This window comes from Pseudophryne corroboree, chromosome 3, assembly GCF_028390025.1.
Source record: "Pseudophryne corroboree isolate aPseCor3 chromosome 3, aPseCor3.hap2, whole genome shotgun sequence".
NCBI classification, from domain to species: Eukaryota; Metazoa; Chordata; class Amphibia; order Anura; family Myobatrachidae; genus Pseudophryne; species Pseudophryne corroboree.
The window spans coordinates 276661983-276689733 of record NC_086446.1 but is presented as its reverse complement, the minus strand read 5'-3'; the positions used below and the strand labels follow the sequence as shown (position 1 = coordinate 276689733).

At 48.6% G+C, this 27751-nt stretch overlaps 1 protein-coding gene across 4 annotated transcripts in view; it reads left to right on the top strand.

The window, feature by feature from the left end:
• HELZ2 (helicase with zinc finger 2) overlaps window positions 1–27751 on the top strand; it is a 200538-nt gene that overhangs the window by 16738 nt on the left and 156049 nt on the right. For 3 of the 4 annotated variants that reach the window (XM_063959139.1, XM_063959141.1, XM_063959140.1), the window contains exons 2-4: window positions 5982–6936; window positions 19475–19655; window positions 20111–20218. In XM_063959139.1, the coding sequence (XP_063815209.1) occupies window positions 5990–6936; window positions 19475–19655; window positions 20111–20218 (1236 nt within the window). In that variant the 5' untranslated portion in view covers window positions 5982–5989. The remainder of the gene's footprint in view (window positions 1–5981; window positions 6937–19474; window positions 19656–20110; window positions 20219–27751) is intronic. The other variant, XM_063959142.1, reaches the window with a different exon arrangement.

Genomic DNA, 27751 nt, shown 5'->3' with positions numbered 1-27751 from the left:
ATACCAGCCACACCAATCACACCGTATAACTCGTGATACAACACCCAGTTAACAGTATGAAATATAACTGAGCCTCTCAACAGATGGCTCAACAATAACCCTTTAGTTAGGCAATAACTATAAACAAGTATTGCAGACAATCCGCACTTGGGATGGGCGCCCAGCATCCACTACGGACTACGAGAAATAGATTTACCGGTGAGTAAAATCTTATTTTCTCTGACGTCCTAAGTGGATGCTGGGACTCCGTAAGAACCATGGGGATTATACCAAAGCTCCCAAACGGGCGGGAGAGTGCGGATGACTCTGCAGCACCGAATGAGCAAACTCTAGGTCCTCCTCAGCCAGGGTATCAAACTTGTAGACTGTTGCAAAAATGTTTGAACCCGACCAAGTAACAGCTCGACAAAGTTGTAAAGCCGAGACCCCTCGGGCAGCCGCCCAAGAAGAGCCCACTTTCCTCGTGGAATGAGCTTTTACAGATTTAGGGTGCGGCAGTCCAGCCGCAGCATGTGCAAGTTGAATCGTGCTACAGATCCAGCGAGCAATAGTCTGCTTAGAAGCAGGAGCACCCAGCTTGTTGGGTGCATACAGGATAAATAGCGAGTCAGTTTTCCTGACTCCGGCCATCCTGGAAACATATACTTTTCAGGGCCCTGACTACGTCCAGTAACTTGGAATCCTCCAAGTCCCAAGTAGCCGCAGGCACCACAATAGGTTGGTTCACATGAAAAACTGATACCACCTTAGGAAGGAATTAGGAACGAGTCCTCAATTCCGCCTTATCCATATAAAATACAGATAAGGGCTTTTGTATGACAAAGCCGCCAATTCTGATACACGCCTGGCCGACGCCACGGCCCACAGCATGACCACTTTCCACGTGAGGTATTGTAGCTCCACGGATTTAAGTGGCTCAACCCAATGCGACTTCAGGAAATCCAACACCACGTTGAGATCCCACGGTGCCACTTGAGGCACAAACGGGGGCTGACTATGCAGCACTCCCTTAACAAAAGTCCGAACTTCAGGCAGTGAAGCCAGTTCTATTTTGGAAGAAAATCGATAGAGCCGAAATCTGGACCTTCATGGAACCCAATTTTAGGCCCATAGTCACCTCTGACTGTAGGAAGTGCAGAAATCGACCTAGCTGAAATTTCTCCTTTGGGGCCTTCCTGGCCTCACAGCACGCAACATATTTCCACCATATGCGGTGATAATGGTTTGCGTTCACTTCTTTCCTAGCTTTAAATAGCGTAGGGATAACTTCCTCCGGAATGCCCTTTTCCTTCAGGATCCGGTGTTCATCCGCCATGCCGTCAAACGCAGCCGCGGTACGTCTTGGAACAGACAGGCCCCCTGCTGCAGCAGGTCCTGTCTGAGCGGCAGAGGCCATGGGTCCTCTGAGATCATTTCTTGGAGTTCTGGTTACCAAGCTCTTCTTGGCCAACCCGGAACAATGAGTGTAGTTCTTACTCCTCTCCTTCTTATTATTCTCATTACCCTGGGTAAGAGAGGCAGAGAAGGGAACACATACACCGACTGGTACACCCACGGTGTTACCAGAGAGTCCACAGCTATCGCCTGAGGGTCCCTTGACCTGGCGCAATATCTTTGTAGCTTTTTGTTGAGGCGGGACGCCATCATGTCCACCTGTGGCCTTTCCCAAAGGTGTACAATCATTTGGAAAACTTCTGGATGAAGTCCCCACTCTCCCGGGTGGAGGTCGTGTCTTCTGAGAAAGTCTGCTTCTCAGTTGTCCACTCCGGGAATGAACACTGCTGACAGTGCTAACACATGGTTTTCCGCCCATCGGAGAATCCTTGTGGCTTCTGCCATCGCCATCCTGCTTCTTGTGCCGCCCTGTCGGTTTACATGAGCGACCGCCGTGATGTTGTCTGACTGGATCAGCACCGGCCGGTGTTGAAGCAGGGGTCTAGCCTGACTTAGGGCATTGTAAATGGCCCTTAGTTCCAGAATATTTATGTGTAGGGAAGTCTCCTGACTTTTCCATAGCCTTGGAAGTTTCTTCCCTGTGTGACTGCCCCCCAGCCTCGAAGGCTGGCATCCGTGGTCACCAGGACCCAGTCCTGTATGCCGAATCTGCGGCCCCCTAGAAGATGAGCACTCTGCAGCCACCACAACAGCGACACCCTGGCCCTTGGAGACAGGGTTATCTGCCGATGCATCTGAAGATGCGACCCGGACCACTTGTCCAACAGATCCCACTGGAAAATCCTTGCATGGGACCTGGCGAATGGAATTTCTTCGTAAGAAGCTACCATCCTTCCCAGGGCTTGCGTGCATTGATGCACCGACACCTGTATACGTATTAGGAGGTCTCTGTCTAGAGACGACAGCTCCTTGGACTTCTCCTCCGGGAGAAACCCTTTTTATCCTGTTCTGTGTCCAGAACCATACCCAGGAACAGTAGACGCGTCGTAGGAACCAGCTGCGTCTTTGGAATATTCAGAATCCAGCCGTGCTGTTGTAGCACTTCCCGAGATAGTGCTACTCCGCCGAACACTGCTCCCTGGACCTCGCCTTTATAAGGAGATCGTCCAAGTACGGGATAATTATTTCGGCCATTACCTTGGTAAATACCTCGGTGCCGGGGACAGACCAACGGCAACATCTGGAAGTGGTAATGACAATCCTGTACCACAATTTTGAGGTACTCCTGGTGAAGAGGGTAAATAGGGACATGCAGGTAAGCATCCTTGATGTCCAGTGATACCATGAAATTCTCCAGGCTTGCAATAATCGCCCTGAGCGATTCCATTTTGAACTTGAACCTTCGTATATAAGTGTTCAAGGCTTTCAATTTTAGAATGAGTCTCACCGAACCGTCTGGTTTCGGTACCACAACATTTTGGAATAGTAACCCCGGCCTTGTTGAAGGAGGGGTACCTTGATTTCACCTGCTGGAAGTACAGCTTGTGAATTGCCGCCTGTACTACCTTTCTCCGAGGGCAGCAGGCAAGGCTGATGTGAGGTAACGGCGAGGGGGAGTCGCCTCGAACTCCAGCCTGTATCCCTGTGATACTATTTGCAGAACCTAGGGATCCACCTGTGGGCAAGCCCACTGGTCCCTGAAGTTCCCAAGACGCGCCCCTACCACACCTGTCTCCACCTGTGGAGCCCCAACGTCCTGAGGTAAAAAAAATTCTTCCCAGCTGTTGCTGTGGATACGAGGTCCCAGAGACCATCCCCAAACAATTCCTCACCCTTATAAGGCAGAATCTCCAAGTGCCTTTTATAGGCAGCATCACCTGTCCACTGCCGGGTTTCTAATACCCTCCTGGCAGAATGGACATTGCATTAATTCTGGATGCCAGCCGGCAAATATCCCTCTGTGCATCCTTTATATCTAAGACAACGTCTTTAATATGCTCTATGTTAGCAAAATATTATCTCTGTCTTAGAGTATTAATATTATCTGACAGGGTATCTGACCACGCTGCAGCAGCACTATTTATGCTGAGGCAATTGCAGGTCTCAGTATATAACCTGAGTGTGTATATACAGACTTCAGGATAGCCTCCTGCTTTTTATCAACAGGCTCCTTTAAGGTGGCCGTATCCAAAGACGGCAGTGCCACCTTTTTTGACAAACGTGTGAGCGCCTTATCCACCCTAAGGGATATCTCCCAACGTGACCTATCCTCTGGCGGGAAAGGGTACGCCATCAGTAACTTTTTAGAAATTACCAGTTTCTTATTGGGGGAACCCACGCTACTTTACACACTTCATTCATTCATCTGATGGGGGAACAAAACACTGGCTGCTTTTTCTCCCCAAAAATAAAACTCCTTTTATGTGGTACTTGGGTTCATGTCAGAAATGCGTAACACATTTTTCATTGCCGAGATCATGTAACGGATGTTCCTAGTGGATTGTGTATATGTCTCAACCTCGTCGACACTGGAGTCAGACTCCGTGTCGACATCTGTGTCTGCCATCTGAGGTAACGGGCGCTTTTTTTGAGCCCCTGATGGCCTTTGAGACGCCTGGGCAGGCGCGGGCTGAGAAGCCGGCTGTCCCACAGCTGTTTTACGTCATCCAGCCTTCTATGGAAGGAGTTGACATTGTCGGTTAATACCTTCCACCTATCCATCCACTCTGGTGTCGGCCCCACAGGGGGTGACATCCCATTTATCGGCCTCTGCTCCACCTCCTCGTACCTCATCCCACATGTCGACACAGCCGTACCGACACACAGCACACACACAGGGAATGCTCTGACTGAGGACAGGACCCCACAAAGTCCTTTGGGGAGACAGAGAGAGAGTATGCCAGCACACACCAGAGCGCTATATAATGCAGGGATTAACACTATAACTGAGTGATTTTCCCCCCAATAGCTGCTTGTATAAACAATATTGCGCCTAAATTTAGTGCCCCCCCCCTCTCTTTTTAACCCTTTGAGCCTGAAAACTACAGGGGAGAGCCTGGGGAGCTGTCTTCCAGCTGCACTGTGAAGAGAAAATGGCGCCAGTGTGCTGAGGGAGATAGCTCCGCCCCTTTTTCGCAGACTTTTCTCCCGCTTTTTAATGGATTCTGGCAGGGGTATTTATCACATATATAGCCTCTGGGGCTATATATTGTGATATATTTGCTAGCCAAGGTGTTTTTATTGCTGCTCAGGGCGCCCCCCCCCCCCAGCGCCCTGCACCCTCAGTGACCGGAGTGTGAAGTGTGTATGAGGAGCAATGGCGCACAGCTGCAGTGCTGTGCGCTACCTTGGTGAAGACTGATGTCTTCTGCCGCCGATTTTCCGGACTCTTCTTGCTTCTGGCTCTGTAAGGGGGCCGGCGGCGCGGCTCCGGGACCGAACATCAATGGCCGGTTCCATGCGGTCGATCCCTCTGGAGCTAATGGTGTCCAGTAGCCTAAGAAGCCCAAGCTACCACCAGTTAGGTAGGTTCGCTTCTTCTCCCCTTAGTCCCTCGCTGCAGTGAGTCTGTTGCCAGCAGATCTCACTGTAAAATAAAAAACCTAAAATATACTTTCTTTCTAGGAGCTCAGGAGAGCCCCTAGTGTGCATCCAGCTCAGCCGGGCACAAGAATCTAACTGAGGTCTGGAGGAGGGTCATAGTGGGAGGAGCCAGTGCACACCAGGTAGTCCTAAAGCTTTCTTTAGTTGTGCCCAGTCTACTGCGGAGCCGCTATTCCCCATGGTCCTTACGGAGTCCCAGCATCCACTTAGGACGTCAGAGAAATAAGATTTTACTTACCGGTAAATCTATTTCTCGTAGTCCGTAGTGGATGCTGGGCGCCCATCCCAAGTGCGGACTTCTTCTGCAATACTTGTATATAGTTATTGCTTAAATAAGGGTTATGTTATAGTTGCATCAGGGTTGATCTGATGCTCTGTTGTTGTTCATACTGTTAACTGGGTAAGTTTATCACGAGTTATACTGTGTGATTGGTGTGGCTGGTATGAGTCTTACCCTGGATTCCAAAATCCTTTCCTTGCACTGTCAGCTCTTCCGGGCACAGTTTCCTTAACTGAGGTCTGGAGGAGGGACATAGAGGGAGGAGCCAGTGCACACCAGTATCCTAATTCTTTCTTAAAGTGCCCTGTCTCCTGCGGAGCCCGTCTATTCCCCATGGTCCTTACGGAGTCCCCAGCATCCACTACGGACTACGAGAAATAGATTTACCGGTAAGTAAAATCTTATTTTTTTCTGGATTTTCCTTATTGGTTAATCAAAACACGTGACGTTCGTGAGCCATTAAGGAGATTCGGGTAAATCCGAGTAAAACCGAACCCGCTCATCTCTAGTTTTTAGCAGGAATTTATGTAGATCTATTATGTAACCTATGACTATCCAGCTGTTGTAACACTACGAGTTTCATTATGCCTCTGGCTCGAAAGACTTGCAGTTTCACAGCAGCTGGAGGGGGCTACAGGATGCCCAGTTTATATTACTGTATGGAAGATATGTCCGAAATGTCTAATCTCTGATTTTGTTAAAGGGACTGCGATGGGAAAGCTCACAGGACTGGTTTCTCCAGATCTGGCCCCACTTCTAGAAAATGTGGAGTTACACCTGGCATGTTCAACCTGCTGCACAAAGAAATATGGCATCACTTATACATACCACCCCTCAAACCACAGCTGCACTGCCCAGTTGCTCCTTGCTAAATGTGTGGGTGTTAACAATGGTAATGAGTGGTATGAAGTGAGACGGCGCCCAGCTTACCCTGTGCCTGCCCGTTATATAGTTTGCTGGCATTACCAACCCAAAAAAGGTTGCATCAGGCATTACCAGAATTGCAGTTTTGCTTGGTGTACTGAAGAAATTCATGTCTGGTCCTTTGAGAAGACGCATAAGCTTGAGAGGAATCATCTCCGGTCCTTACTACTGCCCTCCTCAACCCCAAGTACTAATTGCAAGAAGCTCATTAGCTGGGAAGATATTTTGAGTGAATTTGGAGGGAAGTTTCAGGACATTTGCGAACAATGTTTTTATCAGAGCCCTCCAGTGGTCACGGATAAAGATTTATGCCAATCTCATCCTCGCGCAGTGCCCCTTCTTGCTCACATTGTTGTTGATGACACAAGGAAACAATGTCATGCTATCCAGCCATTGCCTTCCTTACATCACATCCACTTATGCAGCCAACTTTCTCAAGGGTTTCTCTGTCGTGCAGAAAGTGGGCACTGCCCAAACGCACATAGTGAGGTGGAGCTTGCAGTGTGGAAGGCAGAGCAAAAATTTGGATTAAGTCGCAGTAAGATTCAGGAGAGCAGAGGACTGAACATGGGTTTTTACTGTCGTCTTTGCCTGGTTAGCGCCAGTACTCAAGAAAGTTTTGAGGTTCACTGTTCTTCTCTTGAACATGGACGAATGATGGCAGCGGATTCACTGTCAGTGTGGAATCACCGTGCCCCACCACTTGGCATGAATCGCTTTTTACTCTGTGAAAAGTAAGTTTTCCTTTCTTAACGTTAGATGTGAGATTTTTGGTAGAGATCAGACATCTTCAGTGGCAGATTGAAACCATATTGGCATTTGTTGGTGCTTGAGCACCATTTTCATGCCTTAAATCCCATCAAAAGACTAATTTTTAAAATATTTAATTTAGTCACTTTTGAGCTTACATGATCAATATAAAACACAACATGCCCCTCTATGTATACCCAGCATTCCTTGGTACTCAAACGGCAGAGCTCCTCCTAAATTTACATGGAATATTTAGTAAATGCCTCACTTGGAGACCACCTTACCATTCTCGTAACATAGGCAAAGTGCTGAATTTGATTAGGGAAGGTTCTAGTTCCCTTACTGACTTGGGATATGGGAACTTACTGCCCTAAACACACTTACTATGATCTGTCACTACTGTGTCTTCTTTCCAGGGGTTACATTGGAGACTGAATTGAGAGGCAGAAGTAAATTTACACTATGTGAGCAGCATGAGTTCCTGACTGAGACTAATAATATGTCACATATGCCTTTTACATAAATCTGTATTTATACATATGTGCTGCCATTGCTTGAAGTAACATCACTTCAGAGTATTTTAACACTAAAATCTGAATGTAGGTGGATTTATGATAAGAAAGATAATATGAGAATTGACAGATAAACAGATGTGCCCACAGGGGATGTAAATGTAAATGGTCGAGACCAAACATTTCCATCCTGGATACCCCATGCACAGCTATCCCAAAGTTGATATCGGGGGTTTGATTCTAAAGGGGGGTACACACGGAGAGATCTGTGCTTAAAATCTAAGCAATCTGACTAGATTGCTTAGAAATTAAGCATACATATCTCAGTGTGTATGCCATAAAGCGATAGCGATGCGCAGCCCCGCGCATCGCTATCGCTGATTGTAGATTGGCCTGCATGCAGGCAAAATCTAGTACAGTCGCTTAGCACATCGCTCGTGTGTACAGAATGAGCGACGTGCTACAGCGATGTACGTCACTCTCCTCTGCCACTCCGTCCTCTGCCGGGTCCAACCTCCGCCTCCTGCCTCTCCTGGTCCCGCCTTCGTCTTCTTCCTCTGCTGGTCCCGCCTCCGTCTCCGTCTCCGTCTCCTGCTTCACCACCACAGACTAGAGTCACACCAGCTACAGCCAGCCAGCGCAACGCACGTCAGCAGCAGCAGCAGCAAAACGGTAAGTGCCAACGGGTGCGCTGTGGGCAGCATAAACGGCATTGATGGGTGCCGGGGGGGGGGGGGGGGGGTGTTTGCGTGCGGTGCGCTGAGCCCCTTGTTATCGACCGGGCTGTATTAACAGCCGTGAGGGGACACACACACACACACACACACCATTTTCATGCATGTATTTATAGGGGGGAGTGTGTGTGTGTGACACTGTTATTATTAATATACTGCCGGGGGGGGGGGGGGGGGGTGTGTGACACTGTTATTATTAATGTACTGCCGTGGTGGGGGGGGGGGGGGGGGGGGGGGGGGGGGGCTGGGTGTGACACTGTTATTATTAATATACTACCAGCGGGGGAGGGGGGGAGGGGCGGGGCACCGTTATTGATGTTAACTGGGCTGTATGTATTTACAGCCGGGGGGTGGGGTGACACCATTATTATTAATGTACTACTAGCCGGTGGGGGGGGGGGGGGGAGACCATTATTATTGATGTTAACTGGGCACTTGTGTGGGTTGTATTAACAGCCGTGTGGGGGGGGTTCACTACGATCTGCCGGCGACCAGCATACCGGCGCCGGGAGGCCGGCCGCCGGCTTACCGACAGTGTGGCGAGCGCAAATGAGCCCCTTGCGGGCTCGCTGCGCTCACCACGCTACGGGCACGGTGGCGCACCACACTATTTTATTCTCCCTCCAGGGGGGTCGAATAAGTGTCGGTATGCCGGCTGTCGGGCTCCCGGCGCCGGTATGCTGGTCGCCGGCAGATCGTAGTGAACCCCCCCCACACGGCTGTTAATACAACCCACACAAGTGCCCAGTTAACATCAATAATAATGGTCTCTCCCCCCCCCCCCCCCACCGGCTAGTAGTACATTAATAATAATGGTGTCACCCCACCCCCCGGCTGTAAATACATACAGCCCAGTTAACATCAATAACGGTGCCCCCGCCCCTCCCCCCTCCCCCGCTGGTAGTATATTAATAATAACAGTGTCACACCCAGCCCCCCCCCCCCCCACCCCGGCAGTACATTAATAATAACTGCCTCTTCCGGCGCGGCGCATGTGTGCGGTGGCTGGGTAGGAATTTCCCCTTCCCCCTCGTTCCTCCCCCGGCTCCGTCCTCCCAGCCAGTAGCAGCACTCCCCCCTGTCTGTGCTAACGTCCTCCCACATCAGTGATTGCATAATATTCATTAATTTCTCTCTATTTCTCTCTCTCTATCTCTCTCCTCCTGTGGATTACTTCGTTTGTCAGTGTAATTTTAATTTTTACAGGTGCCCCTATTGGATTCTACTGGACAAGTGGACGTGACCGGCGTGGGATGTAGGTAAGTAATCTGTCTCTCATTGTTACAGGTACCCCTATTGGATTCTACTGGACAAGTGGACGTGACCGGCGTGGGATGTAGGTAAGTATGTGTGAGTGTGTAAGTGTGTATTTAATAAATTTTTACTTTCACGGTGTGTGTGTTGTGTTTTTATTTGGGTATTTTTTTTGTTGTAGAACTACAGGTACCAGCGGGCCCGTTATTTCCCCGCATGCTGGTACTTGAGGTTCTCCAAGTACCAGCAAGCGGGGGAGGCTTGCTGGGCCTTGTAGTTCCACAACAAAAAACAATATTCTTTTTTTTTACATACTCATGGCTATCAGCCCGGCACCCACCGCCCAGGGGTGCTGGGGACAGCCTCGGGCTTCACCCCTGGCCCTTGGGTGCCTGAAGGGGGGGACCCCTTGATTTAAGGGGTCCCCACTCCTCCAGGGAACCCCGGCCAGGTGTGACTAGTTGGGGGGGTAATGCCACGGCCGCAGGGACCTACATAAATGTGTCCCCCGGCTGTGGCATTATGTCCCTGGCTAGTGGAGCCCGGTGCTGGTTTTAAAAATACGGGGGACCCCTACATCTTTTGTCCCCCGTATTTTTGGAACCAGGACCGGACTAAGAGCCCGGTGCTGGTTGTCTAAATACGGGGAACCCCTGTCCAATTTTTCCCCCAGTATTTAAACAACCAGGCCCGGCTCAAAGAGCCCGAGGCTGGTTATACTTAGGAGGGGGGACCTCACGCATTTTTTTTATTTTTTAACCCATTCAGACCCTTCTCCATTAATGGGGAATGTCCACTAAGTAATGTCCACTAATGGGGGGGCCATTACGTGTAACAACGCTACTAATGGGGGGGCCATTACGTGTAACAATGCTACTACTAGGGGGGTCATTACGTATAAGGAAGATACTACTACTTGGGGGGAGCATTATGTATAGGATGCTACTATTACTTGGGGGGCATTAGATATAACAATAATACTACTACTTGGGGGGCCTTACGTATAAGGACGCTACTACTACTGGGGGTGCACTATGTATAAGGATGCTACTACTACTTGTGGGGCATTACGTATATGATGAATAAGATTGTGCTACATTGTGGCGTAATTTTGAATGGGGGTACTATTGTGTGGCTATGCCCCTTACTTGTGAGACCACACCCCTTTTCCCGGTGCGCGCCAAAGGAATATGGGAGGGCGCAAATTTATAGTTTGCAGGGGGGGCGCCGAACACCCTAGCACCGGCCCTGGGTGGAGGGCTGGGTAAGTTGATGGTGGGCGAGTTTGTAAGCCATTGGCGGTGGCAGCGGGCATCGGCACAGGGGCAGTAGCGGGCATTGGCTCGGCGGCAGTAGGGGGTCATCGGCAGGATTCGGCGAACATTATGGCTGTAGTGCCTCACCAGCCACTGACCTCGCCACACGCCACTGGAGTGTGGGCTGTATTAACAGCCGGGTGGGGGGGGGGGGGGGGGTTGTTATTAATTATGTTTTTATGAGGCTGTCCTGTGTATCGAGCGATACATATATGGGGGAGTGTGATGCGGCTGGTGATAGCGGTCTAGGAGAAGATGGATGTATCCGTATGATTAGACAGGCTGCTTAATGTGCTTTGAAGCTGTATTAGCAGGCGGGGGGGGGGGATAGGGGGTGTTACTATATGTTTGTGGTGCTTAAGTGGCTTTACCTGGTTGCAATGTGTGTATAAGCGGCTTTACCTGGCGCAGCGTGTGTATAAGCACCATTTCCTGGTGCAACACGTGTATAAGCGGCATGGTTTTTTTAATGCGAGGGTCAACATATTTTATTAAAGTTTTTCCTTGCTTGTTATTTAAATAGTGTTGTTTTATTTTTCTCACAGCAATGGCTTCTTACATGGACCGGGAGTTCACAACTGGATTCATTGATGTGTATCGGGCCAGCGAATGTCTGTGGAAGGTCCGTAGCAAGGATTTTTCAAACAGACAGAAGAAGGATCAGGCCTACAGACAATTGGTGGAGTACAGCAAAGCCCATAACAGTGATGCTGATCTACTTTGGGCGAAGAAGAAGATAGCAAACTTGCGGACGGTGTTCAAGAAGGAACACACACGCGTGATCGAGTCTCAACGTTCAGGAGCCGGAACTGATGATGTTTACCAGCCGACGCTATGGTATTATGAACAGATGAAGTTCCTTTTGGAGAGAGAGGCGAAATTACATGGACAGGGTAGCCTGGATAAAGAGTCTCCTAAGACGCCAGAGGAAGAGGGGACCCTTAATCCGGTAAGTTAAAACACTTTAAAATGTTCAACTTTATCATTGTTTAATCAACGCCCTAATGTTTTATTTTCTTTTTTTTTTACAGGAATCTACCCCGGAGGTAATGAACACTTCCGCAACAGAGGCAACAGAACTGGAGCTCAGTGGTGAGGAGTCAGCACCATCTCGGTCGACAGCACCACCAAGGCGGAGACAAAAGAATTCATCATTGAGTTCCGATTCTGCATCCTCCAGCACGGTTCAATTTATCCAACGGGCAGAGGAAATGCTTAATAGGCCACCAGACTTCTATCGTCAATTTTCAAACACGATAGAATCTCAGATACGTGTAATGCCCGAAACTGTTTTTAGAACTTTCAGGCGCATAGTATTTGATGTATTGAGAAGGGCCGAGGATAATGACCTATCCGATGACCTGGATCTAATGTCAAATCCTGTGCGGCGCGCACGAAATGCCCCACAGTCCCAGTATCCTTATCCCCAACCATACTATTATCCGCCGGGTAATCCTCCGCCACAGCGCCCTTTTTTTTCGCCGGGACCCCCACCTACACCCACTCTGCCCACTCCTCCCACCAGCACTTTGTCCACTGGATTGTACTCAGCAATGCTGAGTACACAGCTCCCCCCAGAGGACGAGGCTACTTTTTTCAATTATTAAATTATAATTTTTTTTATTAGTTTTTTAGTTTCCGTTGGACAAATTGTTCCATGTTTCCTCGACTCTTTTATGTTGTTCATAGTTACCATAGTGTCGGTTTTTTGTCCTGGACTTTTGAACGTTGGGATATTGGTCATTCTTATCGATGAATCCAGTTGCATAAGTGTTAAAAATTAATATATTTTTATAAGTAAATTATTTTCAAAACAAAAAAGAAGTGTTGTGTATTTTTTATGGTTTATCATTATATTTTTAATTTTTGGGGGAGTTATGATAGGAATGCTGTTGTACCAAATTTGTCCTCACTTATCCCCCCTTAAAAAAATTTTTTTTTAAGGGGAGATAAGTGAGGACAATCCTACCTTCAAGGTACTGTTAAAGGGGACATTTATTACAGAGGGATGCGGTTAAGATCTCTGCGTCGGGTTCCCAATAGCCACAATCCTGACATATTCTCCCCCTGTGGGTGTCCATGACACCCATAGAGGGAGACTAAAAATTTGGCAAGCAAAGCGAGCCACAAGGGGCTTCTTTGCGCTCGAGCCGCTGCCGGCATTCCGGTGGCCGCCATCCCGACGTTGGGATTATGACTGTCGGGATGCCTGCTGCCGGGATATCATACTGATTCCCAGGGCCAGTGCTATGGTGTCCGGCGCCCTCCTGCAAACTGTAAATTTGCGCCCCCTCAGACACAGAGGTGATACAGTGACTGGGACGGAACACAGGGGTGATGGCACACACAGGTATGCCTGACTTGGTTCACACTGTTGGATCCCATTAGTCCTCACTTATCCCCCACAAAAAACGACGCAGTCGTGAAGTGTCCTGGGTATACCTGACCCCAGAGTTCCTCATGGCTACGTTGTTTTTTAATATACATGCAAAACACACACAGGTACATACTCTGACAACAGAAGTTTAAAACAAGATACATTTTTATTTTGGAAATAAATAAAAAAAATACAATAAAATATAAAACCAATCAAGCATATGTAATGTCTATCAAACATAAAAGCAGTTAAATGTAGGAGTCTTGCCAATCCACTGCACCTACTCCATTAAAAAAGGTCAGGTAGTCGTCCCTGACCTTTCTAGCCTTTAAAGTGGGATTAGGTGTGGACTGTGGCCTTTCAAGTCCAGGCAACCTAGCAGAGTCCACATCAGAGTTGTCGGCCTGAGCAGGCAACCTGGCAGAGTCCACATCAGAGTTGTCGGCCTGAGCAGGCAACCTGGCAAAGTCCACATCAGAGTTGTCGGCCTGAGCAGGCAGCCTGGCAGAGTCCACATCAGGGTTGTTAGCCGGAGTAGTAGATGGGGGGCATTTTGGGCCAGTCTTACGCCTTAGATAATTGTGTAGAACACAGCAGGCCAACACAACCCAGTCTATTTTATCCACCCTTAGGCCAATAGCAGAGTGGAAAATTCTGAACCTACTACTCAAGATCCCAAATGCGTTTTCAACTATGCGGCGGGCCCTTGAGAGCCGATAATTAAAAATGCGTTTCTCCTTGGATAAGTTCCTTTGTGGGTAGGGTTTCATGATGTGCTCGTGCAGAGCAAAGGCTTCATCTGCCACAAACACATAATTCAAGCCATGCATGCAGTCCTCAGCTTTCGGTAGGTCTAATTGGTTGCAAAGCAGCCTCTCATAAAACACAGTATCTTTGATTGATCCGCCATCGGATGCTCTTCCATTTTTCCCCACATCCACAAATATGAACTCATAGTTGGCATTAACTATAGCCATCAAGACTATGCTAAAATAACCTTTATAGTTATAATATAGAGATCCACTTTTTGTAGGAGGAGAGATGCGGACACAACAGAAAAAGACACACCCTCCCCTCCCCAGTGGCGTAAGTTCGTCCCAGTCGCCCGGAGGCATGATACATTTTGGTGCCCCCCTACACATACACACACATACCATATGTAGCTATCCCGCACCCATGGTGAACAGTAGAAGGGTGCTCAGGTACCTTTCCCAATAGTAATATAGATACACATAGAAAGTGGACGCATTCCAAGTCAGTCATTACAATAAAACAGACACCAGCATACCATTATAGTACACCTACAGTGCTCCCTCACCCACCAGGTCTCCATGGAGATGCTTTGGCGCAGCGGTGTGCCAATATAATTAGTGTTCACTGTAGTATTTTTTTTTTAGGGCAGGGTGCTGATCACGGGGAGGGCACATTTTTCATTCGTGAGGGTAAATTTTTAAGTTAAATGGGCAAACTTAGGTACATACTATAATGCTTGGTGCTCCCATTCCTATGGGCAAAACATGGACAGTGCGCACCGAAGGTGCGCAGCAAAAATCTAGGGGCGTTGTTTCGTGGGGAAGGGGCGTGGCCACATAATAGTGTCAATTCACATTACACCACACGGTAGTGCCCCTAATACACATTGCACCAGTTAGAACCTCCTATACACACTGCGCCAGGTAGAGGCTAGAGCACGTTATACATATTGCGCCAGATAGAGCACATTATACACATTGCGCCAGATAGAGCACATTATACACATTGCGCCAGATAAAGCACATTATACACATTGCGTCAGGTAGGGAGCACTGAGGCACATTGCACCAGGTAGAGAGCACTGAGGCACACTGCACCAGGTAGAGAGCACTGAGGCACACTGCACCAGGTAGAGAGCACTGAGGCACACTGCACCAGGTAGAGAGCACTGAGGCACACTGCACCAGGTAGAGAGCACTGAGGCACACTGCACCAGGTAGAGAGCACTGAGGCACACTGCACCAGGTAGAGAGCACTGAGGCACACTGCACCAGGTAGAGAGCACTGAGGCACACTGCACCAGGTAGAGAGCACTCAGGCACACTGCACCAGGTAGGGAGCACTCAGGCACACTGCACCAGGTAGGGAGCACTCAGGCACACTGCACCAGGTAGGGAGCACTAATGGCACACTGCACCAGGTAGGGAGCACTAATGGCACACTGCACCAGGTAGGGAGCACTGAGGCACACTGCACCAGGTAGAGCACTGAGGCACACTGCACCAGGTAGAGAGCACTGAGGCACACTGCACCAGGTAGAAAGCACTGAGATTAATGTTTACAGCTGCAAAATACTTACAAGGTTAATTTAGCCCAGGGGGACTCTCATGTACGTACCGGGTCCGGCGGCGCACGGCTGGATCCGGCGACGTGGCGGGGTCCGGCAGGCAGCAAACGGCGGGGCGGCAGGGCGCACAAAAATGGGCAGGGCGGGATTCAGCTGTCTAAAAAAGGGGCAGACACCTAGCGTGAACACTAGATATATATTAAAAAAAAGACAAACGCCTCATTCACTTAAACACACGTCTCACTTAAACACACACGCCTCTCACTTACATACACCTCTCACACACACCTCTCACACACGTGCCTCTCACTTACACACACCTCTCACATACACATGCCTCTCACATACACATGCCTCTCACATACACATGCCTCTCACTTACATACACATGCCTCTCACTTATAGGCCCTACACACATAGCGATTTCACTGCACGATATGAACGATCTTGTTCATTAATGAACGAGATATCGTTCATATCGTGCAGTGTGGAGTCCCCAGCGATGAACGATGCGCGACCCCGCGCTCGTTCATCGCTGGGGCCATGTCGGCTGTGCATGCCGGCCAATATGGACGAGATCGTCCATATTTGCCTACAAGTCTACGGAGCCGGGTGACGGGGGGAGTGAAGAAACTTCACTCCCCCCGTCACTGCCCCCCCGCCGCTGGGTCGCTCGTCGGCCACCTCGGCGGCGCATCGCCGAGTGTGTAGGGCCCCTTACATACACATGCCTCTCACACACACACACATGCCTCTCACTTACATACACATGCCTCCCACTTACATACACATGCCTCTCTCACACACATGCCACTCACACACATCACACACACACATGCCTCTTTTACTTGAATGTACAACTTTCCTTAAAAACACACACACCTCACTTAAAAACAAGCACACACAAAACACAGTACTTCCCCCCAAATACACCTCTCCCCCACCCCCCACACAGTGCCTACCTTTGGCTATCATCCAGAGCATGGAGGAGCAGAGAGTTCTGAGCTTCCCTCGGGTGGCTTACTAAGGGCCCGGGAGGAGCTGTGCTCTGGATCTCCCCCTAGCTGCAGCCAGTGCCATCTCTCTCTACAGGAGGCAGCTTCCGTGTCATTGACACAGCTCCTCCATCTGCAATAGCAGCGCAGTCCTCAGGCTGCGGGAGACAGTGGAGGAGATGCGCCCCCTTGTGGCCAGGAGCCCGGCGGCAGCCGACTCCACTGCCTCCCACAGTTCCGCCCCTGCCCCTCCCCTATAATACCAACCCACTATTTAAAAAGGTCTTTTTTTTGTTTAGAAAAAGACACACTCTCCCCACCCCCCTCACTATAATACCAACCCACTATTTAAATAGTTTTTTTTTTTGTTTAGCACAGATTGCTCAGCACAGATTGCTCAGCACAGATTGCTCAACACAGATCTCACGTGTGTATGGGAGATCTAGACACCGGGATGTTCAAGGGACATCTCCCGTGATAAATTGCTCAGAACACATCTCTTGCAGAAATCTCTCTGTGAGTATGGGCCTTTAGTTGGACTTATCCACAGATAAGGACACATCTCTAAGATTTCAACATTCTGCACATGTGCCGTGGCTATATTGCGGACTGGTCTGCCTGTGTGACTATATTGCTTACTGGCCTGCATGCGTGGCTATATTGCTAATTGGCCTGCATGCGTGGCTATATTGCTGACTGGTCTCCATGCGTGGCTATATTGCTGACTGGTCTCCATGCGTGGCTATATTGCTGACTGGCCTGCATGTGTGGCTATATTGCTAATTGGTCTGCATGCTTGACTATATTGCTGACTGGTCTGCCTGTGTGGCTATATTGCTGACTGGTCTGCATGCATGGCTATATTGCTGACTGGTCTGCATGCATGGCTATATTGCTGACTGGTCTGCATGCGTGGCTATATTGCTGACTGGTCTGCATGCTTGACTATATTGCTGACTGGTCTGCCTGCGTGGCTATATTGCTGACTGGTCTGCATGCATGGCTATATTGCTAACTGGTCTGCATGCGTGGCTATATTGCTGACTGGTCTGCATGCTTGACTATATTGCTGACTGGTCTGCCTGCGTGGCTATATTGCTGTCTGGTCTGCCTGCGTGGCTATATTGCTGACTGGTCTCCATGTGTGGCTATATTGCTGACTGGTCTGCATGCGTGGCTATATTGCTGGCTGGTCTGCCTGTGTGACTATATTGCTTACTCGCCTGCATGTGTGGCTATATTGCTGACTGGTCTCCATGTGTGGCTATATTGCTGACTGGTCTCCATGTGTGGCTATATTGCTGACTGGTCTCCATGCGTGGCTATATTTCTGACTGGTCTCCATGTGTGGCTATATTGCTGACTGGTCTCTATGCGTGGCAATATTGCTGACTGGTCTGCCTGTGTGACTGTTCTGACCAACCAGACTGTGGGCGCTTCCTACACTTTCACCTGTTGATAATAAATTAGTGTTGTCACAAATTTTGCTGCCTAACCTTTTTACTTGTGTGTTGGAGATTTCAGCTAATTCACATTGTTTAGTTTAAAATGTTTCAATATGTTTCAGTATGATACAAAAGCAGTCATAGGAATTTCCCTTTCTATATAAGCTTTCTACTAAATTCCCTCCAGTAATTATAATTTTGTGGGCATCTTTCTGTTGGGACCAAACCATTTGGTCTATTAAGCAGGTTCCAGTGGAGGAAACCCCTCCAGAGTCCATTATTAAGGCCTATACACACTATACGAGTGCATACACTTTTGCCAATCCCAGCGTGGAAGGGAGCGATGGCGGGGGGAACGACAAGATGCAGCATGGCTGTTGTTAACGAGGACCTCCCTCGTCTGTACATGTTCAGACGAGGGAGGGGGTCATGCGCATCGCTAACGACATTGAGTGTACACACTAGACAAGATTGTAAAAGATCTCGCTCAGATTGGCCCTTCTGAGCGATATCTTTTACTTTCTCATCTAGTGTGTATGGGTCCTTAGAAATTAAGGGAATTTGATACATGGGTTATTTAAGTAGAAATTTCCTGTATTGGTGTATGCAGATCCTATTATTAACAATTGGTAATTTTTATAAGAAAAGCTTTGACTTTAAGTAAATGTCAACTTTACTTTATGGTAAAGAACTGGATGTCATGTTTAAAATCACAGGAGAATCCTCATATTGTGGGAGGGTGAGAAATTAGCTAGCTATACATAGGGGGTCATTCCGAGTTGATCGTAGCGGTGCTAAATTTAGCACCGCTACGATCATTCACACTGACATGCGGGGGGACGCCCAGCACAGGGCTAGCCCGTCCCGCATGTCAGTCCGGCCCCCCCTCGTAGAAGTGCAAAGGCATCGCACAGCGGCGATGCCTTTGCACTTCAAGAGTAGCTCCTGGCCAGCGCAGCTTTTGCGTGGTGGCCGGGAGCTACTCATTGCTCCCCGGCCCGCAGCAGCTGCGTGTGATGTCACGCAGCCGCTGCGGCCCACCCCCCGTTCGGTCCGGCCACGCCTGCGTTGGCCGGACAAAACCCATGAAACGGCGACCAAACGCCGCCGTTCCGCCTCCTCCCACCCAACGATCACCTCTGCCTGATCGCATCCCTGCTACGGCCTTCGGCTGTCTGGCAGGCACCAGCTCACTACGGCGCATGCGCAGCAGAGACCCATTTTGCAGCGAGCGAACGGGTCAGAATTACCCCCATAGTGCAGACAGTATATCCTGGGTGCACCCATTTAAGGTCCACAAAAAAGAATAGCTGGCACTCCTCATTATTATTCATTAACATTGATCAAAATGCACTTTACCATAATGCACGTACAAAGGGTGCATAGCACATGAAACAGCTGTGTTCTGAAAGGGACTCGGTGAAAGCTCTCTTTCTTTATCAAGATGGATTTAATGCCCTATGGTAGTAGCAGTAGAAGATATGTGCAGCTTCTATCAGCACTACACTGAGTTATCTCCTTAACTTAATTACCTGTTTACATTGTCCTGCCTTTGTTTTGTGTATCAAGCCCTTATCAGTGTATATATGGTAACGGCTGCCAGAAAGCTCACAGCCAAGATGAGCTGCAGGAATGGATTCTTCGGGTTAAAGTCTGCAGGAGAAACAAGCATGTGATGGAGGAAGAGGGTCTCCAGTCTTATCAGGACCGCCTTGTACAGGAGTATCAGAGGAGTGGAGACACAACAGTGGTGAGTAGCGTTACATGCTCCTCATATTATATATGCAGTGCTGAGTGCAATTTGGCCATATTGAATTCTTACCATGATGTCCTGTTACCGTTATTAACAAGTTGCACTGAGCAGTATATTCAATCAAATGTGAGAATTATTTTATATGGACGTTCCTTGTCTCTCGGGATGACAAATTATACGTTACATTATTATTATTTTTTATACTTAATGCATTTCATGATCCATTGCATCAAAATGCTTATTTTAATTTCCCTAGCAAATAAATTGCAATTTCAATGGAATTGCTGATATAGTAACTAACAAACCCACAAATGAATCATAAGTATTTTAAAAAGGGTGCAGCTAAACTTGCTGATGGTTCCTTGTGAATGCCCCTGTTTTATGATTGGTCACAGATTGATCTATCTCTGTGAGTAGTCTAATGCTATAAATGTCTATTTTCATCGCTGCAGCTTTCTAAAGAAGTTGATGGTGTTAAAATCACATGCAGTCATCCGCTGACAATTCATTCCAAGGAGAAGCCTTTGGAGAGAATATGGAATTTTACTGTGCATTCAAAGGTACATACTGAAGGAAGTTGGAGCAAGTAACAAGACAATGGTGGAAATTTACTAAGCTCCTGTTTTTATTCGAGATGGCACTTTCAGCCGAAAATGCATATCGGTAATTTACTAAACACAAATCATGGCAGTGTTGGGGCAGTTAATTTTGGCTTTCACAGCCGACCACACAAATATGAATCACTACACCATTGGTCAAACACGGTTGTTTTTTTACATACACCTCATACAACACCGGAATTTACTAAGGCTTTGTATTCTCAATCACTACTCAGAGTAGAAAACACTGCCAGAAAAGGATGGAATTCGTACAGCAAAAGAACTTTCAAGTAGACCTGCTTTTGGCTGGCGTGTTTGGAGAATTATGCATGGAACTGAGAAATCTGTGCATGCTTCTCTGTTTAAAAATGTAGTAAAGAGTTAAAAATCAGAAAAAAATTGATGGGGTCCCCCTCCTGAATATAACCAGCCCCGGGCTCTTTGAGTTGGTCCTGGTGCTTGAAATACTGGGGAAAAACTGCGTAGGGGTCCCCGGTATTTTAGGAACCAGTGCCATGCTCTTGGAGTAGGGGTCCCCCATTTTTTTAAAACCAGCACCGAGGTCTACTAGTCAAGAAGATAATGCCACAGCTGGGGGACACATTTATACTGGTCCCTGCCACTGTGATATTACCCCCCACCCAGCCACCCCCAACTAGTCAGCCCTGGCAGGTGTTCCTTGGGCACCCAATAGCCCCCCCCCCCCCCAATAAAGTGGTCCCGCCTGCAGGCACCCAAGGGCCATGGCGGAAGTCTGAGGCTGTCCTCAGGACCCGTGGATGGTGGGTTCTGGGCTGATTAAGTGTAAAATGGAGATTAAATATTATCTGTTGCTGTGGAACTATAGGACCCAGCAAACCTACCGTGCATGCTGGTACTTGGAGAAGCACATGTACCAGCATGCGGGGCATTAAAGGGCCCACTGGTACCTGTAGTTCTGCAGCAAAAGATATATCACAATAAACACAGTACATGGACACCGTGATAGTACAGCTTAGTATAGTATATTATATTATAAATAAAGTTTTCATGTCCCTTACGGTATTTAATCTGTCCCAGTAGCACTGTCCTCAGGGTATTTTCCTTTTCTATGCTAATAATAAAGGAGAGCTGCCAAGGTTTACAGTAATAGAAGCTGTTTATTATATAATCAGTAGCCTTCTCCCAGTGAGCAGTTGGTGTGTGTGCTGGATAATTATCTGTCTGCTTCTGGTTGGGAAGTAGAAGTACAATGGAATAAACATATAACAGCCTTGATCAATAAAAGTCCAGTTTGACTGTATGATTATGCTCCTCTCAGAACTGGACCAGGCATTAAACAAAAGACTTATGCTGAAAGCTAGACGGCTGCAATATGTACCCACCTTTTTTTTACTTACACCTAAGACTCTGCTATTTATATAGCACAAACATATATTGCACAGCACTTCACAGAGAAAGTTGTTGATGTTTGCATGCTATTGCATTGATTGATACAGATGGAGCCTTCGTTATCTTTGCTGGCTGAGGTGCTGGCGTGCAGTTCCGGCGCGACTAGGCGATCCGTCCACCTAGTCATGCCGGGAGTGCACAGAGCTGCTTCCCATTGTAAGCATCTCTGTCTGGGCGCGCGCACCCGCCCGAACGGAGACGCTCTCCATTCAAGTGAATGGGGAGCGCATCTGTTCAGGCGCGTGCGCCCATCCAGACAGAGATGCTCACAGTGACTAGGTGCGCCCAGGCAGATGTGTCCTTATACATCTAGACTCAATATGCCACTCAGCAGGAGACTCCGCTAGCATCTGGAGTCTTTTTATTTTTGCAATGTGGCTAGGACGCACCAGAAGACTGTGTTGATTAATTTGATATGCGGCACTTGTATATCTGGGTGTGCCTGAGTCTGTATATGAAGCACAACAAAACTTGTTATAGAAGAAAGCCATGGCTGCTGCGTTGTATCACTTTGTATAGATTCAGAGACTCAGTCGCACACAGGTGTCACATATCAAATGAATCAGCATAGATGTATGAGGACATATTTCTATGTGATGTTTAACTCCTCCTTCCCCCAGAGTTGAACAGTATAATGGGGGTAATTCTGAGTTGATCGCAGCAGCAAGTTTGTTAGCAATTGGGCAAAACCATGTGCACTGCAGGGGGGGGCAGATATAAGATTTGCAGAGAGAGTTAGATTTGGGTGGATTATTTTGTTTCTGTACAGGGTAAATACTGACTGCTTTATTCTTACATTGCAATCTAGATTCCAGTTTGAACACACCCCACCCAAATCTAACTCTCTCTGCACGTGTTATATCTGCCCCTACTGCAGTGCACATGGTTTTGCCCAACTGCTAACAAAATTGCTGCTGCGATCAACTCGGAATGACCACCCATGAGCAGTATAACATCAAGATGGCATGTACAGTTCACTATCAGGGTATGCTCCCTAAATAAAACTGCAGTGTATGCTGCTACCAGATATAACATACATGTAAAAAATGTATGTTTAATATGTTAAAATATTAAGCAGTTGATCTGAAACTTGTCCTCAGATAGAGCATGTTATATGGATCTCATTAAATGAACTCATTTAACTATCTAACTTATGGTACAACTATCTGTTGTAATAATTTGCATGTAGTCCAGGGAAAATGCACAATGCACAAACAGTTGGTGTGACCAAGTAATCTGTATTGAAGTGTTAAGCTGGTTACACATTAGACAACCAGCAAACGATGCAATGTCGTCAACGATTTCCTTTGAACTCCTGTACAAATGATATAGGGGGTCATTCCGAGTTGATCGTAGCTGTACTAAATTTAGCACAGCTATGATCATCTTCCCTGACATGCGAGGGGACGCCCAGCACAGGGCTAGCCCGCTCCCGCATGTCAGTGCCGGCCTCCCCGCAGAAGTGCAAAGGCATTCAGGAGTAGCTCCCGACCAGCGCAGCTTTAGCGTGCTGGTCGGGAGCTACTCCTCGCTCCCCGGCCCGCAGTGGCTGCGTATGACGTCACGCAGCCGCTGCGGCCCACCCCCTGTTCGGTCTGGCCACGCCTACAAAATGGTGGCCAAACGCCGCTTTGCCCCCTCCCGCCCATCGATCGCCTCTGCCTGTCAATCGCTGTCCTGCTACGGCCTTATGTACTACGGCGCCGGTGCATGCACATCAGGGACCAGTTCGTTCTGCTGTTTTTTTTTTTTGGGGGGGGGGGGGAGGGCGGGAGGGAGGCAATCCCACTGCACCCTCTAAAATTTATTATTTTCTCTGACGTCCTAGTGGATGCTGGGAACTCCGTAAGGACCATGGAGAATAGCAGCTCCGCAGGAGACTGGGCACAAAAAGTAAAAGCTTTAGACTAGCTGGTGTGCACTGGCTCCTCCCCCTATGACCCTCCTCCAAGCCTCAGTTAGATTTTTGTGCCCGAACGAGAAGGGTGCAAGCTAGGTGGCTCTCCTGAGCTGCTTAGAAGTAAAAGTTTAAATAGGTTTTTTATTTTCAGTGAGTCCTGCTGGCAACAGGCTCACTGCATCGTGGGACTAAGGGGAGAAGAAGCGAACTCACCTGACTGCAGAGTGGATTGGGCTTCTTGGCTACTGGACATTAGCTCCAGAGGGACGATCACAGGTTCAGCCTGGATGGGTCCCGGAGCCGCGCCGCCGGCCCCCTTACAGAGCCAGAAGAGCGAAGAGGTCCGGAGAAAGCGGCGGCAGAAGACGTTCCTGTCTTCAAATAAGGTAGCGCACAGCACTGCAGCTGTGCGCCATTGCTCTCAGCACACTTCACACTCCGGTCACTGAGGGTGCAGGGCGCTGGGGGGGAGCGCCCTGAGACGCAATAAAAACGATATAAAAACCTTATATGGCTAAAAAAAATGCATCACATATAGCTCCTGGGCTATATGGATGCATTTATCCCCTGCCAGTTTCCTGAAAAAAGCGGGAGAAAAGGCCGCCGTGAAGGGGGCGGAGCCTTTCTCCTCTGCACACAAGCGCCATTTTCTTTCACAGCTCCGCTGGAAGGACGGCTCCCTGACTCTCCCCTGCAGTCCTGCACTACAGAAACAGGGTAAAACAGAGAGGGGGGCACTATTGGCAGCTAATATATAAATACAGCAGCTATAACAGGGAGTAACACTTATATAAGGTTATCCCTGTATATATATAGCGCTCTGGTGTGTGCTGGCAAACTCTCCCTCTGTCTCCCCAAAGGGCTAGTGGGGTCCTGTCCTCTATCAGAGCATTCCCTGTGTGTGTGCTGGGTGTCGGTACGATTGTGTCGACATGTATGAGGAGGAAAATGATGTGGAAGCAGAGCAATTGCCTGTGTTAGTGATGTCACCCCCTAGGGAGTCGACACCTGACTGGATGGTAGTAATTAAAGAATTACGTGATACCTCAGATGGTCGACACAGACCCTGACACGGATACTGAATCCAGTGTCGACGGTGACGAGACAAACGTAATGTCCAGTAGGGCCACACGTTACATGATCACGGCAATGAAGGAGGCATTAAACATTTCTGACACTACAAGTACCACAAAAAAGGGTATTATGTGGGGTGTGAAAAAACTACCAGTGGTTTTTCCTGAGTCAGATGAATTAAATGAGGTGTGTGATAAAGAGTGGGTTTCCCCCGATAAAAAACTGCTGATTTCTAATAAATTATTGGCACTATACCCTTTCCCGCCAGAGGTTAGGGCACGTTGGGAAACACCCCCTAGGGTAGATAAGGCGCTCGCACGCTTATCAAAACAAGTGGCGTTACCGTCTCCTGATACGGCCGCTCTCAAGGAACCAGCTGATAGAAGGCTGGAAAATATCTTAAAAGGTATATACACACATACCGGTGTTATACTGCGACCAGCGATCGCCTCAGCCTGGATGTGCAGCGCTGGAGTGGCTTGGTCGGATTCCCTGACTGAAAATATTGATACCCTGGATAGGGACAGTATATTATTAACTATAGAGCATTTAAAGGATGCATTACTATATATGCGAGATGCACAGAGGGATATTTGCACCCTGGCATCTAGAGTAAGTGCGATGTCCATTTCTGCCAGAAGAACGTTATGGACGCGACAGTGGTCAGGTGATGCGGATTCCAAACGACATATGGAAGTATTGCCGTATAAAGGGGAGGAGTTATTTGGGGTCGGTCTATCGGACCTGATGGCCACAGCAACGGCTGGAAAATCCACCTTTTTACCCCAGGTCACCTCTCAGCAGAAAAAGACACCGTCTTTTCAAACCCAGTCCTTTCGTCCCTATAAGGGCAAGAGGGAAAAAGGCCGCTCGTTCCTGCCCCGGGGCAGAGGAAGGGGAAAAAGACTGCACCATGCAGCCTCTTCCCAGGAGCAGAAGCCCTCCCCCGCTTCTGCCAAGTCCTCAGCATGACGCTGGGGCTCTGCAAGCAGACTCGGGCACGGTGGGGGGCCGTCTCAAGAATTTCAGCGCGCAGTGGGCTCACTCGCAAGTGGACCCCTGGATCCTGCAGGTAGTATCACAGGGGTACAAATTGGAATTCGAGACGTCTCCCCCTCGCCGGTTCCTGAAGTCTGCTCTACCAACGTCTCCCTCCGACAGGGAGGCAGTATTGGAAGCTATTCACAAGCTGTATTCCCAGCAGGTGATAATCAAGGTACCCCTCCTACAACAGGGAAAGGGGTATTATTCCACGCTGTTTGTGGTACCGAAGCCGGACAGCTCGGTGAGACCAATTTTAAATCTAAAATCTTTGAACACTTACATAAAAAGGTTCAAATTCAAGATGGAGTCACTCAGAGCAGTGATAGCGAACCTGGAAGAAGGGGACTATATGGTATCTCTAGACATCAAGGATGCTTATCTCCATGTCCCAATCTACCCTTCTCACCAAGGGTACCTCAGGTTTGTGATACAAAACTGTCATTATCAGTTTCAGATGCTGCCGTTTGGATTGTCCACGGCACCACGGGTCTTTACCAAGGTAATGGCCGAAATGATGATTCTTCTTCGAAGAAAAGGCGTATTAATTATCCCTTACTTGGACGATCTCCTGATAAGGGCAAGGTCCAGAGAACAGTTAGAGGTCGGAGTAGCACTATCTCAGGTAGTGCTACGTCAGCACGGGTGGATTCTAAATATCCCAAAATCACAGCTGATTCCAACAACACGTCTACTGTTCCTAGGGATGATTCTGGACACAGTCCAGAAAAAGGTGTTTCTCCCGGAGGAGAAGGCCAGGGAGTTATCCGAGCTAGTCAGGAACCTCCTAAAACCAGGACAAGTGTCAGTACATCAGTGCACGAGAGTCCTGGGAAAAATGGTGGCTTCTTACGAAGCGATTCCATTCGGAAGATTCCATGCAAGAACTTTTCAGTGGGATCTGCTGGACAAATGGTCCGGATCGCATCTTCAGATGCATCAGCGGATAACCCTATCTCCAAGGACAAGGGTATCTCTCCTGTGGTGGTTACAGAAGGCTCATCTTCTAGAGGGCCGCAGATTCGGCATTCAGGATTGGATGCTGGTAACCACGGATGCCAGCCTGAGAGGCTGGGGAGCAGTCACACAGGGAAGAAATTTCCAGGGCTTGTGGTCAAGCATGGAAACGTCTCTTCACATAAATATCCTAGAGCTAAGGGCCATTTACAATGCCCTAAGTCAAGCAAGGCCTCTGCTTCAGGGTCAACCGGTATTGATCCAGTCGGACAACATCACGGCTGTCGCCCACGTAAACAGACAGGGCGGCACAAGAAGCAGGAGGGCAATGGCAGAAGCTGCAAGGATTCTCCGCTGGGCGGAAAATCATGTGATAGCACTGTCAGCAGTGTTCATTCCGGGAGTGGACAACTGGGAAGCAGACTTCCTCAGCAGACACGACCTCCACCCGGGGGAGTGGGGACTTCATCCAGAAGTCTTCCAAGTGATTGTAAACCGTTGGGAAAAACCAAAGGTGGACATGATGGCGTCCCGTCTCAACAAGAAACTGGACAGATATTGCGCCAGGTCAAGGGACCCTCAGGCAATAGCGGTGGACGCTCTGGTAACTCCGTGGGTGTTCCAGTCGGTATATGTGTTCCCTCCTCTTCCTCTCATACCAAAAGTACTGAGAATCATAAGAAGGAGAGGAGTAAGAACGATACTCGTGGCTCCGGATTGGCCAAGAAGAACTTGGTACCCGGAGCTGCAAGAGATGCTCACGGAGGACCCGTGGCCTCTACCTCTAAGGAAGGACCTGCTCCAGCAGGGACCTTGTCTGTTCCAAGACTTACCGCGGCTGCGTTTGACGGCATGGCGGTTGAACGCCGGATCCTGAAGGAAAAAGGCATTCCAGATGAAGTCATCCCTACCCTGATCAAGGCCAGGAAGGATGTAACTGCAAAACATTATCATCGCATTTGGCGAAAATATGTTGCGTGGTGTGAGGCCAAGAAGGCCCCTACGGAGGAATTTCAACTGGGTCGTTTCCTACATTTCCTGCAAGCAGGATTGTCTATGGGCCTAAAATTAGGATCCATTAAGGTTCAAAT